Source organism: Poeciliopsis prolifica, unplaced genomic scaffold (genome assembly GCF_027474105.1).
Source record: "Poeciliopsis prolifica strain line A6 unplaced genomic scaffold, Auburn_PproV2 SCAFFOLD003, whole genome shotgun sequence".
In the NCBI taxonomy this organism is placed as follows: Eukaryota; Metazoa; Chordata; class Actinopteri; order Cyprinodontiformes; family Poeciliidae; genus Poeciliopsis; species Poeciliopsis prolifica.
Window position 1 is genome coordinate 11,185,827 of NW_026562378.1, and position 13,413 is coordinate 11,199,239.

General features: G+C 43.9%; 1 protein-coding gene across 4 annotated transcripts in view; it reads left to right on the plus strand.

Moving 5' to 3' along the window:
• The window catches only part of LOC129358510 (low-density lipoprotein receptor-related protein 1-like), a 99,065-nt gene extending 85,671 nt beyond the window's left edge, over positions 1-13,394 (plus strand). The window contains exons 63-90 of one of the 4 annotated variants that reach the window (XM_055027624.1): positions 69-162; positions 260-376; positions 459-578; positions 1,663-1,785; positions 1,877-2,002; positions 2,082-2,198; positions 2,754-2,860; positions 2,963-3,095; positions 3,755-3,877; positions 3,984-4,106; positions 4,715-4,855; positions 4,935-5,075; positions 5,165-5,284; positions 5,548-5,813; positions 5,910-6,091; positions 6,169-6,275; positions 6,361-6,477; positions 7,059-7,235; positions 7,937-8,077; positions 8,157-8,333; positions 8,716-8,877; positions 9,107-9,290; positions 9,927-10,034; positions 10,116-10,189; positions 10,278-10,371; positions 10,505-10,543; positions 11,070-11,214; positions 11,670-13,394. In XM_055027624.1, coding sequence (XP_054883599.1) covers positions 69-162; positions 260-376; positions 459-578; positions 1,663-1,785; positions 1,877-2,002; positions 2,082-2,198; positions 2,754-2,860; positions 2,963-3,095; positions 3,755-3,877; positions 3,984-4,106; positions 4,715-4,855; positions 4,935-5,075; positions 5,165-5,284; positions 5,548-5,813; positions 5,910-6,091; positions 6,169-6,275; positions 6,361-6,477; positions 7,059-7,235; positions 7,937-8,077; positions 8,157-8,333; positions 8,716-8,877; positions 9,107-9,290; positions 9,927-10,034; positions 10,116-10,189; positions 10,278-10,371; positions 10,505-10,543; positions 11,070-11,214; positions 11,670-11,810 — 3,699 coding nt within the window. In that variant the 3' untranslated portion in view covers positions 11,811-13,394. The remainder of the gene's footprint in view (positions 1-68; positions 163-259; positions 377-458; positions 579-1,662; positions 1,786-1,876; positions 2,003-2,081; positions 2,199-2,753; positions 2,861-2,962; positions 3,096-3,754; positions 3,878-3,983; positions 4,107-4,714; positions 4,856-4,934; positions 5,076-5,164; positions 5,285-5,547; positions 5,814-5,909; positions 6,092-6,168; positions 6,276-6,360; positions 6,478-7,058; positions 7,236-7,936; positions 8,078-8,156; positions 8,334-8,715; positions 8,878-9,106; positions 9,291-9,926; positions 10,035-10,115; positions 10,190-10,277; positions 10,372-10,504; positions 10,544-11,069; positions 11,215-11,669) is intronic. The other 3 variants (XM_055027625.1, XM_055027626.1, XM_055027627.1) reach the window with 3 other exon arrangements.
• Positions 13,395-13,413: the final 19 nt, after the last annotated feature.

Sequence of the window (13,413 nt, forward strand, 5' to 3'; positions counted from 1 at the left end):
TCACTAACCAGCTTGCTTTCCCCTTTAAGAAAAATATAAAAAATAATGTGTATCATCTATTCTTTTAGTTTGTCTGCAAAAATGACAAGTGCATTCCATTTTGGTGGAAGTGCGACACAGAGGATGATTGTGGGGATCGCTCAGATGAGCCCGCAGACTGCCGTAAGTGATTAGCCAGACTCTGGTCGATTCCTGTTGATTTTCTTGTTGATGTTTTAAGAATATTATAACGATGTGCTGTCCCCGGTCTCCCTTACAGCTGAGTTTAAGTGCAAACCCGGTCAGTTCCAGTGCGGCACCGGCATCTGCATCAACCCTGCCTACATCTGTGACGGAGACAACGACTGTCAGGATAGCTCCGACGAAGCCAACTGCGGTAGAAACACTCGCACATGCATCGTTACTGATTTGTTCTTTTCCCGTACACCTTTCGTTGCTCATGGGCTTCACTTTCTCAGACATTCACGTGTGCCTGCCGAGTCAGTTCAAGTGTACCCACCCCAACCGCTGCATTCCAGGAATCTTCCGCTGCAACGGCCAGGACAACTGCGGGGATGGAGAGGATGAAAAGGACTGCCGTAAGTCATCTGTGATGTTTATTAGTTTCAGCGATTTTACAGTTTTCACTGTTTATGTTACTGTTGCAGCATTGTCCCACAATATGTCATAGTCTTCCTGACAACCACTAAATATAGATCTGTGAGGCTGTGGGCCTGTTTCTCTTTGAATTATTCGAGGACCTTGTTAGGGGACATGAACTTAGTGAAATATCAGAACATTTTATATTTAAATCTGGTGGCCTTTGACATTGATACAAAAAGGAGTGACGATTGGTTCTTTCAGCAATACAATGATCCAAACATATGGTCAAAGCAACAAAAGAAATCTATATTTTTCAGTTACCATCTGAGCCACTAGAGCTAAATCTTTCAGAAAACCTGTGAAGGGAAGCAGAAAGGAAAACAGTGATGCCTAAACTTTTCAGAGTCTGACCTAAAAAGAGACTAAATGTGCTTATTACTGTTGAGTTTACTACCATGTCAATTAAATGATTGTAAATTATAACAGCAGTTGCAAGATCAGCTTCCAGGATGCAATGTAACTAGCATGAATATGCTCTACCACCAATACTTTTGAAGAATCACTTGGCCTCACATATTCATGGTCACTTATTGGAGTCCTGATTCAAAATGTGGAAATGATTGGTTCAGGAACATGGTGGAAAGAGAAGTCGTCTAAGATTCTTTGAGTTCTCCAACCTTGTGAAACTTTTTAGGGGGAAAATTTGCTCAGATGCTGTCATTAGAGGTTGGCAGATCAATCCAAAACATAGATATCAATACCAAGTTATCAGCACTGAGTTGGTAATAGTGTGGAAAGATCAATATTTTAGTTTTTGATTCCTCGTGTTTTGTTTTGGTATTGTAGTTTCTAAATGTTGTTTCCATTTTCTCTCAAATGACAATTTTTGTGAAAATATGCAGCATTGCACATCTCTACTAGTCATAAGATGATACAGTTACCGTTAACAAGATTAGTTTAAATCCTCAGTTATTTTGTGTCAAAATGAAAGAAAACCATGTCTTTGTAAACCTATTAAGTAACAGTTTGTTCTAAAGTAGCACTGCTATATTAATTAAAATGTGTGGCTTGCTGTCGTAGCGGAGGTCACATGTGCTCCCAACCAGTTCCAGTGTGCCATGAGTAAACGCTGCATCCCGAGGGTCTGGGTCTGTGACCGGGACAACGACTGCGTGGACGGATCTGACGAGCCCGCCAACTGCAGTAAGCTGAGCCTTTAAAATAAAGCAGAGGTAATATACGTGCTTTTTGATGTGAGTCTGTTGAAGTGCTTGCGTTCTCCTCCGCATCGCAGCTCAGATGACGTGCGGCGTGGACGAGTTCCGCTGCAAGGACTCGGGCCGCTGCATCCCGGCGCTCTGGAAGTGCGACGCCGAGGCGGACTGCAGCGACGCCTCTGACGAACCCAAGGACGAGTGCGGTGAGGAAAGGCTCTGCCCCGGAGGCAGGAAGAGTTTGATGTCGCTCTGCAGAGCCTGACCCTTCCTATTTGTGCACAGACGAGAGAACGTGCGAACCTTACCAGTTCCGCTGCAAGAACAACCGCTGCGTGCCCGGCCGCTGGCAGTGCGACTACGACAACGACTGTGGGGACAACTCGGATGAGGAGAAGTGCGGTAGGTTCCCTGTGTTCTTTTTATGACCCTGTAAAGATGCACAGCTCACTGTGTGAATGAAAACCAGCTTGTTTGTAACTCTGCATGGGCTTTGCTGTTGGAAGAAAACAGAGGCGGTAAGAAATGTGTTGCTCTTCACTTTCTGTCTGCTGTAGCTCCTCAACTGATTTCTGGTCAGTTGGTCAGTTCTGTGCACATCTCACATCATCTCATGTCTGTTTTGCATTTCACACTGGCCTGTTGCTGTGAGCCAGAGGTAGGTGCTGTCGCTGTTTCAGATCAACCACAACCTTCAAACTCCCGGTCTTGCTTTTTTTTTCTCCTCCAGCTTTTGTGATCTCTTCTGTAATCCTTCTCCTTTATTCGCCCACTGATACCATCCCTATAATGCAATTAAAATACCTTATTTTATGTAACTAGGCCTTGCTCCTATTCTGTTCTGAACATTTCTAGTTATCCTCTCCTTAAGCCTTTCCTGACTGACTCCCTCTGCTCTTTGTGCTCTCCTAATTATCCTTTCACACCGTTTAAAGCCTCTTTTCTCTCCACCCTCAGTGCCTCGAAAGTGTTCAGAGAGCGAGTTCGCCTGCACGAATGGCCGCTGCATTGCCGGCCGCTGGAAGTGCGACGGGGACCATGACTGTGCAGACGGGTCAGATGAGGTATCACTCTATTTTTATTTATTTATTTTTTCTCTTTCAACTTTTTCAAATCTGTCACAATAGAAGAGAACTAAAAATGGTAACACTGTGGTTGTGCTTCAGGATGGCTGTGATATGTGGTGCGACAGTGATCAGTTCCAGTGCAAAAGTGGTCACTGCATTCCCATCCGCTGGCGCTGTGATTCTGATGTCGACTGCATAGAAGGCAGTGATGAGGAGAAGTGTGACAGTCCTGGTGAGCGCGTCGCTGAGTAACAACCACAAACCTTCTTCTGGTTCATTCGGAATGTATCTTATCTCATCTCATCTTAGAACTGTGCATAGTTGTGAAGAGAATGGAACAAAATCAAAATTAGCAAACATTCAGCATGCTGAAGACCAAGAGACCCTGGAAACTGTTCAGAGAAGAAGTTGGGGAGATGCTTGAAGCATAGCTATATTGTACATAACAAAATAATTTCTTCACAGAGCGCTGCTAAATCTGTGGTCTGAATATTGAAGGAGTTTCTGTCAACTACAGACAATGTTGGCTGCTCACACACATTGTCAGGAGGACAGCTTTAATCAGAGAGGCTGTGCATTTTCTCCCTCAATGATAGAAGAGCTGATAAGACCGGTAGACTGAAGTGAAGGTCCAACTCCCAGCAGCACAATAACCCTAAACATCTATCCCAAGCTACAACGGAACAGATTAGACCAAAGCACATTCATGTGTTAGAATGGCCAAGTCAAAGTCCAGACTCAAATCCAATTGAGAATCTGTAAAAATGTCTTCAAGCTCAAGCATGCAGTTTTTGCTTTTTGTGTACCTTCAGTTAAAGTACAATAGAGTATTGGTTTGTCATGCCAGTGGTATGAATACTGTATGTCCTCTCTCTTGCTGCGGCGTCTCAGTGGACAAACACTGCTTCCATGATGAATTCCAGTGCAACAACACGCTGTGTAAGCCTCTTAACTGGATGTGTGATGGTGAGGACGACTGTGGAGACAATTCAGATGAGAACCCAGCAGTGTGCGGTGAGATTTGCCGTGATTCACCTGTTGGCCTTTTTGTCTTCCTCCAGTCTGTGGGATTGGTTTACGATTGTCCTTCTCCTAATCCTCCTCTCTGTTGGTCCATCAGAGAAATTCCTGTGCCCACCCACGAGGCAGTTCCGCTGCCATAATGACCGGGTGTGTGTGCCCGTGTCGAAGCGCTGTGACGGTGTGAACAACTGTGGGGACAACAGTGACGAGCTCAACTGCCGTGAGTTTATTCAGTTTATTTTATTCTTGCTATGCTGCTACATCAATAACAAAAGCGTCAACTCTGGGTTTGCTGCACAAAGATGTATTTCACTGTGCATGTGTTTTGATTCATGCCTAATTTAAATAGTTTTGCCTGTCTTTAAAATTTTCCTTGATCCGTGTTTCCTCTCGATATCAGACCATTTTCACCATTATTCAGGCACAGTGCCATTGATCACACAGGCACCACCTCTTTCTGTCCGAAAAACAAATAAAAATGGAATATACTGTTGGTCTGCTGTAAATAGTATTTTAGGCCTGTGCCTTGTCCCTCCAATTATCTACTTCTTTTGCACACACCCTACAGATTACGCACTCATGATCTAGTGTAAGTACACAGAAGCAAATAGGTCAATAAAGCAGCTGGGAACCAAAAAACGGCTAAGGAAAATCTGAACATCTACTGATCAGGAACCATTTTCAAAGGTTATCAGAGAAATTGGATTCTTAAAATAAAACCAAAATAAATAAGGAATCATTTAAACCAGAAGCTTCATCAATTATTTTGATCTTGGTTTTTATTCCTGTGAGCTGGAGAAAACTTACTTGGGCCCATTTTCTTTCTAGCAACACATCCGTTGAAGCCAGTTTGCCAGAAGAACCAGTTCCAGTGCTCCAATGGTCGCTGCATCAGCACCGATCTGCTCTGCAACCACTTCAACGACTGTGAGGATTATGGCTCTGACGAAATGAGCTGTGATAAGAAAGGTGCGCTGCAGCCTCACTGTTTGATGGCTACTGCTAGACACCATCAGCGCTGACTGTATGCGGCCTCTTTCATTTGCAGCAGACACGACGCTGAACGAATGCCGCAGCAACGTGACCATGTGCGGAGACGGAGACGAAGCGCACTGTGTGATCAACGGCACCGTCTCCTTCTGCTCCTGCAAACCCGGCTTCCAGTCCAGTGGACAGAACAGATGCCAAGGTAAGGATGTCTGAGAATTGCTTTGGTGTTTCCCTTGACGCGTTAGGTTTTGGCTAACGCAGGCGTGACGGCCTTCGGATGTTTCACAGATAAGAACGAGTGCAAGCAGTTTGGAGTTTGTTCCCACATCTGCAACAACACGAAAGGCTCCTACAAGTGCAGCTGCCACAAGTATTTCAGCAAAATAAATAACACCTGCAAGGCTGATGGTAAGACATGCAAGTGCATTTCAATAAATCAGAATATCATAAAAATACTAGCTCTACGGATCGCCACTGGACAGTGCTGAGTGAACTGTGGTTACATACGTAATTTTAATTTTTCTTTTCTTTCTCAAACAAGGAAAGAAAAAATTTCATTACAGTCTTAAAAGTTTACGTTTAGCTTTTACCAGGACTTGATAATATTGGAGAAATGTTATGTATGATAATACAGCTCTCAGCTCTCTAAAGTTCATTTTCATTCTTTCCAGCTCATGGACATGTGCTTTATCTCGGGGACGACAATGAGATCCGCAGCCTGGACGCCTCTGTGCCGAACTGGCGCTACGAGCTGACCTACCAGGGCGACGCCAATGTGCGCATCGACGCCATGGACCTGCATGTGAAGACTAATCGCCTTTACTGGACCAACTGGCACATAGGGCGCATTTCTTACTTCGACCTGCCGTCCTCATCCTCCTCTCAAAACAGCAACCGAAACAGACGGCAGACCGATTCCCGGGTCATCAACTTTGAGGTGCCGGTGGTTTCGTTCTCGCTCGTGTTGCACGCAGTCCCGCCAGAGAATCAGATAAGCTAATATAAAATATGTATCCATGCTGATTCTGATTAGATTCCAGAGCTGAAGATGCCCCGAGGCATTGCTGTGGACTGGGTGGCAGGGAACTTGTACTGGACCGACTCTGGCAGAGACGTCATTGAAGTGGCACAGATGAGCGGTGGACGCCACCACAAGACCCTGATCTCTGGCATGATCGACGAACCTCATGCTATTGTGGTTGACCCCCAGAGAGGGTCAGTGGCAGACATTTAAACAGTGATCTGGGGGGAGATTAACATGATAGATGAATGTTTTACATCTTACTCTTTAGGAAAATGTACTGGGCTGATTGGGGCAACCATCCCAAGATAGAAACAGCAGCGATGGACGGAACTATGAGAGAGACGCTGGTTGAAGAAAACATCCAGTGGCCAACTGGTGAAACACCGTCACACAGTTCTCCATGATCGTCTGGTAAACATAAACGAGGTCACCTTAAAACCCTCCTCATGCTGTTTTCCAGGTTTGGCGGTTGACTACTTCAATGAGCGTCTGTACTGGGCCGATGCCAAACTGTCCCTGATCTGCAGCGTGAGGCTGGACGGCAGCGACGTGGTGGTGGCTATAAATGCTCAAAACAGTTGAGTGGCTGTCAAGAGATGCTGCATGAAGATCATGAATGCTCTTCATGGGTTGGCTTGTGGCAGAATGTGCCCATGGAGAAACTGATCAGATATTAATAATAATAAGAACGCTTTTCTGCATTCAGCATGTTTTCACACTGATCAATCCTTCCAGGATTTTACAATTGTTTCGCAACTTTTTTTTTTCTTTTGCAAAGAAAATCACAACTTTAGAAATATTTCCAAGGAATTTTACGATATCTATGCTTTCGTATGACGGTAACTCTCCCCGTCGATCACTGACTAGACAGTCTGGCACCAAGTAAGCCTGAGAGCGCAGTGTAACAGAAACAAAAATCTGGAGGGACTGATTGTACTGTAGCAGTAAACGGATTAAAACCAGTTTGATTTGATTGATGAAATAATCTTGAAACACAACTTTTATCTTGAAGGGTCTATTCATGTGTCCCTCTGTCGTCTCTAGGGCCACATGAAAAGCTATGGTGGGCCACATTTGGCCCTCAGGCCTTGAGTTTGACCCCTTACACATGTTTTATCAGTCCAGGACTCAGCTCCTGCGTCTTTGTTTCTCCTGCAGAGCTCCGACATCCGTTCAGCATCGACGTCTTTGAGGACCACATCTACGGCGTCACCTACATGAACAATTCTGTGTTCAGAGTGAACAAGTTCGGGAGAGGACCCGTAGAGAACCTAGCGAATGGCGTGAACCACGCCACGGATCTGGTGCTGCACCACAGATACAAGCAGCCTGATGGTGAGTGAAGGCAAGAAATAGAACAAGCCAGAAGCTCAAAGTCAGCAACAACTCATGTTTACTGAACACTAGAACCACCAAGGTCTCGATTATGACTTTTCCTAAAATCGTTCTCAGATTTAAAATAAGAAGAAAGAAAAAAACAGTTGACCAGATTTGCTCATCTAGTGCATAAAAAAGTCTACTTCACAGTTTGGGACAAATAATTTGGCTTTGGTGGCAGCATTTGCCTCGCAAAATAAAACTCGTTAGTTTGAAAAAGACAGCAGGACCACAAACTGAATCATTTTACTGAAACTGCAATGGAATGAAATTCCACACACTTTTGATGTTCAGCTCTGAAACCATCAGAATGCTTGATGTCTGAAAGATGTCTGAAAAACAAAACACCTTTGTCTTTCTGTCTCTGACAGCCTTGGACATTAAATAACCATTTATGACTTTCCTCTAGTTGTCCTGATAAAGCATTCCAGGTGTTTAGTGAATCATCTAAATTATTGTTTTATTTCTGCACATACAAAGTGAAATGCTAGATTTTTCATAAATCAAATTTCACTCAAGTTTGTGAAACAGTTGAAAAGACCAACAGTCATCCTCTCTAAACCTGAGGGTCACAATGACTCCCTCTACTGGTTCTCAGAGGAATTGTAATCTCTGTTGATAGCATTTCAGCACTCCCTCTGTCCTTCTCTTTCTTCCAGTGAACAATCCCTGTGACAGGAAGAAATGCGAGTGGCTCTGTCTGCTCAGCCCCAGCGGTCCGGTCTGCACGTGTCCCAACGGGCGCACCTTGGACAACGGCACCTGCGTGGAGTTGCCCACTCCCACGCTGTCTCCTCTCTGTACGTGGGCGGTGAGAGGCACATGAGGAGAAGACGTTGTGAGTGCTTCCGCATGACTTTGAGCTTTTGTCGTCTGCAGCTCCCCCCAGTGGTCCCTGCAACATCCAGTGCATGAATGGCGGGAGCTGCATCCTGAATGCCCACAAGCAGCCAAAGTGTCGCTGCCAGCCGAACTACAGAGGCGATCGATGCGAGATTGATCAGTGCAAGGACTACTGCAGGAATGGAGGCACATGCACACCCTCGTATGTCACAGGTAACATACGAATTTAAGACGTGGCTTCTTAAGGTCCTTTCCTCTTTTCTTGGTTCCCAAAGTGTGGTGCGCGGCCCCGAGGAAGGGCGCAGTCCCATTCCAGGTTGGGGCGCAGGAAGCAGTATGGATGAATGAAAAAAAGTTACACAAAAGTATTTCAGTGTAAAGATGATTTGTAGTGTGTTTTGTTGCAACCTGAAGTGAGAAATAAGCTTCAGTGGAGTTTGAAAACAAAATATGTGTATAGGTTTATGTCTGGTTGAACGATGTGTATGCCCAGTTGATTCTTTTCTTTTTTGTGGGGGATTTTATTGTAATCCATACGGGGGCCCAGAAGAAAATCTTTGGGAATCACTGATCTGTCACATCCATCCTCCCACAGGCTCTCCTACCTGCAGGTGCCCGACAGGATTCACAGGACCCACCTGCAACCTGCACACATGCAAGAATTACTGCAAGAATGGAGGTAACTGCACCGTCAGTGCCGGAAATCAGCCCACCTGTCGCTGCCCTGCTGACTTCCTGGGTGACCAGTGCCAATATAGTGAGTGTTCCTGTCGTTTACTGTTGTGGTAGAACGCAATACCTTGAGTTATTATTCATTATCAAGCAAATTATTATGAAAACAGGTGGTTTTTAGCACCATAGATGGACTACAAAAGAGCAGAGACCTTATTTTTAGCTGCAGTACAAAATCTAATAAAAGCATCGTTGGATCTTTCATGCCATGCATTTCTTAAGCGCGTTCATTAGGTGTCTCTGTGTTTGAGCAGGAAGCTGTGAAGGCCACTGTCTTAACGGCGGTACCTGCCTGCAGAGTGAGAGTGGCGCTAAGTCATGCCGCTGTCTGCCACAGTACATCGGCGCCGCCTGCGAGATCGACAAGTGTCACTACTGTCGGGACGGCGAGTGCATCCCCAAGGATCACTTCATTACTACGGGGGATTTCACTTGTCGGTAAGATTCAGTCACATATCGCACCTTTTGTATTTAGTATCACTCCTGGTGAAAAAAGAAAATAAATCTTCCTTAAATAAATGTATCTTTTATTTTAATATCATCATGGCACAGTAAAATAGCTATTAGATATGCAGGGTAAAGAGAATTATAAAGTTGCTCACCATTGTTTAGCTAAAGAACATCATGATCATTGTGAGTCAGAAAATGCCTTCAGCAAAATAGTTACTTCCTCAGACGTGTCCACATCTACAGTCAAAACAAATAATTAAGAAGTTTAAATAACTCATACTGTGACAGAGAAGACTGGAGAAGGGGAACAATCTCTGAAGCTAAATGTTAGAGAGCTTTAGCAAATAGTGGCACCAAAACTACATGCTATCAGAAATATTGAACCCAACCTCTAAAATAATTTCAGGTTCACCAGAAGAACAACCAGAGGTTCAATTTTACATGATTTTGTCTAAAAAATATATATATTACAAATATAGATTTTCTTTCTACACCAGTAAATATGTTTTCTTTTTTTAAACCTGTGATTTTTTTTTTTTTATCCCCTACAAAAGCGGCCATGGTGTTCCTCGTATCGTGGATAACATTAACCTCTCTTTTCTGGTTCTTTTCTGTCGGCTGTAGCTGCCCAAATGGCAGAAACCAGCCCAGCTGTTACACATGTGACCCCAACGAGTACTGTGCGAACGGCCAGTGCTCTATAAACCCCATCACCCTGCTTCCAGAGTGCAGGTAAAGAGGACGGTGTGTTGGTTTTGTTGTCTTCCACTGTGCCATCGCAGTGGAATGATGGCGACCTTTGCTCTTGTGCAGATGCTCTGCTGGCTGGTCAGGGCATCGCTGTGAGTCTGTGGCCAGCTCCACAGAAAGCACCGGTTCAGGTGGACGTAAGTTGTTGCTTGAAATCAGCATGAAAGCTGAACTCATGATCAGATTGGCTGTGACTTTTACATTTTTGCACGTGTGTGTTTGCAGGCACAGCCTCTATCGTGGTCACGGTGTTGATCCTGCTGCTGCTGGTTCTTCTCGCTGCAGGAGCCTTGTTGTGGTACAGGAAAAGAATGAGAGGGTCCGTAACACTCTGACAACCAGACCTCTCTATACTTTTGTACTCTCTTTCTCCCTTTCTGTCCTCTTTCATTTATATTTTTTTAGTTGATTTCACTTTTCCTCTCCTCTCTCTAATCTCTTTTGCTCCTCAGGTCTAGCCGGCCCGGAAAAACCGGCTCCAAGCGCTTGCGGTAATGGTTGCAAGGCGTTCCTCCATACTTTGCATTTCTCCGTTCTGCACTCTGATTCTCTCTCCTCTCCCTAATCATACGTTTTGGTTGCTGCGCAGTGTTGGGTCCTGTGGTTGATGTTTGTGCCATTTTTACTGGTGTTTCTGAGCCTACAGGATCAGTTTCCTCAGAGCAGAGCTATTGAAAAAAGAAAACATCAAATAGATCTGCCTGTATCGTGGATCTAGAGCTTTGATGTTCTTGTCCATCATTGTGCTGTATTGTACTGTGGTGTGGTTTGTAGTGTGGCATTGTTTTTTCATAATAAGAGGTAGGAGATTCTGTGAAGATCTTGAGATGAATTTGCTGTAAAAAAAAAAAATAGAGCTTATTATCCAGGCCCACATGGTCTGGGCCTTCGCTACATCAGTGCTGCTGATTTGTGTTTGTGTCTTTGTTGTGGTGGACGTTTCCCTGCTTGCAGTGATCAGGCTCAAATGAAATCACATCAGGAAGCCTGAAGTCTGACTGTGAATTTGATGTTTAGGGCGAAGGGCTTCCAGCACCAAAGGATGACCAACGGGGCCATGAACGTCGAGATCGGAAACCCCGCTTACAAGATCTACGAGGGCGAGCCGGACGACGATGCCGGGGAGCTTCTGGATGCAGATTTCACTCTGGACCCAGACAAGGTAGATTAAAAGTACCAGTCCTGAATACATTATCTTTCCCTGGAATTTGTTTAAACGGTTACATTTTAGCCATAAATATTATTTTATTTCATGGGGATTTTGTGACAAACCAACAGAAAGAGTCACATTTGAAGAGAAAAAAAATAACGCATATTAAGTTTTTTTTTTTTTTGCTGCCAGAAATCTTTAAAGTGTGGCATCAAGCTGCTTTGAAGACTTTATGGAGCATCCTTTCGTTGAGGGCCTTTGGTATTTCTGCTCCATCTTTGGACATTTACAGAGGGACTTTTTAGTCCATTGCTCTTTCAAAATAAAAGGTCAAACACAATCAGATGAGATGGACAGCATGGGGACAAAATGTTTATTTCGCATTTCCTCTTTTGTATGCAATCACAAATGTCACAAAAGCCAATTTATTCACTGCATGTTTATTATTTCGTCTCATTTCTTCTCAGCCCACCAACTTCACAAACCCTGTGTATGCCACCCTGTACATGGGCGCTCACAACAGCCGCAACTCCCTGGCCAGCACAGACGAGAAGAAGGAGCTGCTATCGCGCGGAGACGAGGAGCCCCTGGTGGACCCCCTGGCATAGACTGTCCATCACCTTCATCATACTACTCCAAAACACACCATTCTTCTTGCCTTTCAAAAAAAAACAACTAAACTACAAAAAAAAAATAAAAATCAATAAGAAGTGTGAGAGAAAATCGCTTAAGTGTGAACACTGTATAAAATGTACAAAATGAAGGACTACTTTTGTATGTGATTGCAGTATTATATTTTGTTCTTTAGAAATTCCTCTGGTCAAAAGTAAGACAGCAAAATAGCATTTTCTATGAGAGATTTTTAATTTACACTTTGTCCCTCACCCTTTACCTAAATAGCCACTACCTCTGTGAGTAAACAAAAAAAGAAAGAAAAGAAAATACAGGAAAAACCGTGAAATGGAAAGAGAAAAAATCAGAAGAAAAGATGCTACCATTGAGGCAATTTTAATTTTTTTATTTTTGTATGAATTGTATAGATGAGAAAACGTGAAGTTCCATTTCAACCAGTGCCAACTGCTTGTTGTTTGTGTCGACTTTGAGCGAGAAAAGGGTCAAAATTCGACGTTTCTCTGAAGTGACGTAACGTCGTCCTGCAGGACAGCATCAGAAAGTTTGTGTATAGCACATGTAAAATGTCCGAACCAGACGTCAGCTACAGTACTTTCCTCATTCACTTTTTTTTTTCCTTCAGAGAACAATGTTCATAAAATGATTGTGTTGTCTTCCTTGCACAGAATCGCACACTTTAAGGTACTGCAGGCTTTTGCTTTTATTTTTTTTTAATGTAAGCTGTAAAGAAAGTGGAGCTTCTGGAGGCGTGTTTGTGTGTCACTGCAGGATGATGATGTTGCATGTGTCCCTGCAGGGAGATTAGAGATGTTACAGTGGCTGACTTGCAGATACGAAAAGTCTGATGTACAGTGGGTGTCATATCTGCACTATTTAGCTCTATGTCACAAAGGTCTTCCTCTGGGTGAACAGGAAGGGTTGGAGCTGTCTGCTTGTCTTTTCATTCCCCCTGTGTATTTCTTTGTGAAGACCAGACGACGCCCATCTGGCTCTGTGAATAAACGCATCTGTTTTGCCTTTCGCGAATCAAAAGTCTGTACGTGGCGACTCTGACGTCTGAAGTGCATTACGTTCATCCTGTCCTCAGCAGTTCTCTCTTGATTCTCTCCTCTGTGCCCCTGCTGCTGCTATATTTGGTCCTTACGCTCGGCCTCTTGACCCCAAAATGCTGCTTCTGTCAGAAACGCCATATCTTAACTCTCGGATGAGTTGACACAAGTCTTCAATGTGGCGACGAGTTGCGCTTTGCTTACCTGTCCAGTGTTATTTTTGCGCCGTTCAGTGTTTGTTTTCGTCTTCAAATCCAGAGAAGTACAATCATTTTACCTGAAGAACACTTTTGCAGAATCGTGCGTGCGTTTCCAAGACGTTTCATTTGGATTAGTCATTTTTGTTACTTTTCAATCGGAAATGGCTCTTAGCTTTTATATAGTACGCCATGCATGGGAAGCTCTGACGTTCTTTTGAAAAGAGACCAATGTTTCATTCTTGCTGGAGTACTTTACAAACTAAATAACGAGATATTGTCATAAATAAAATTTTTAAAATTGTACAGACAACCAGCGAGTTTGAGTGTTT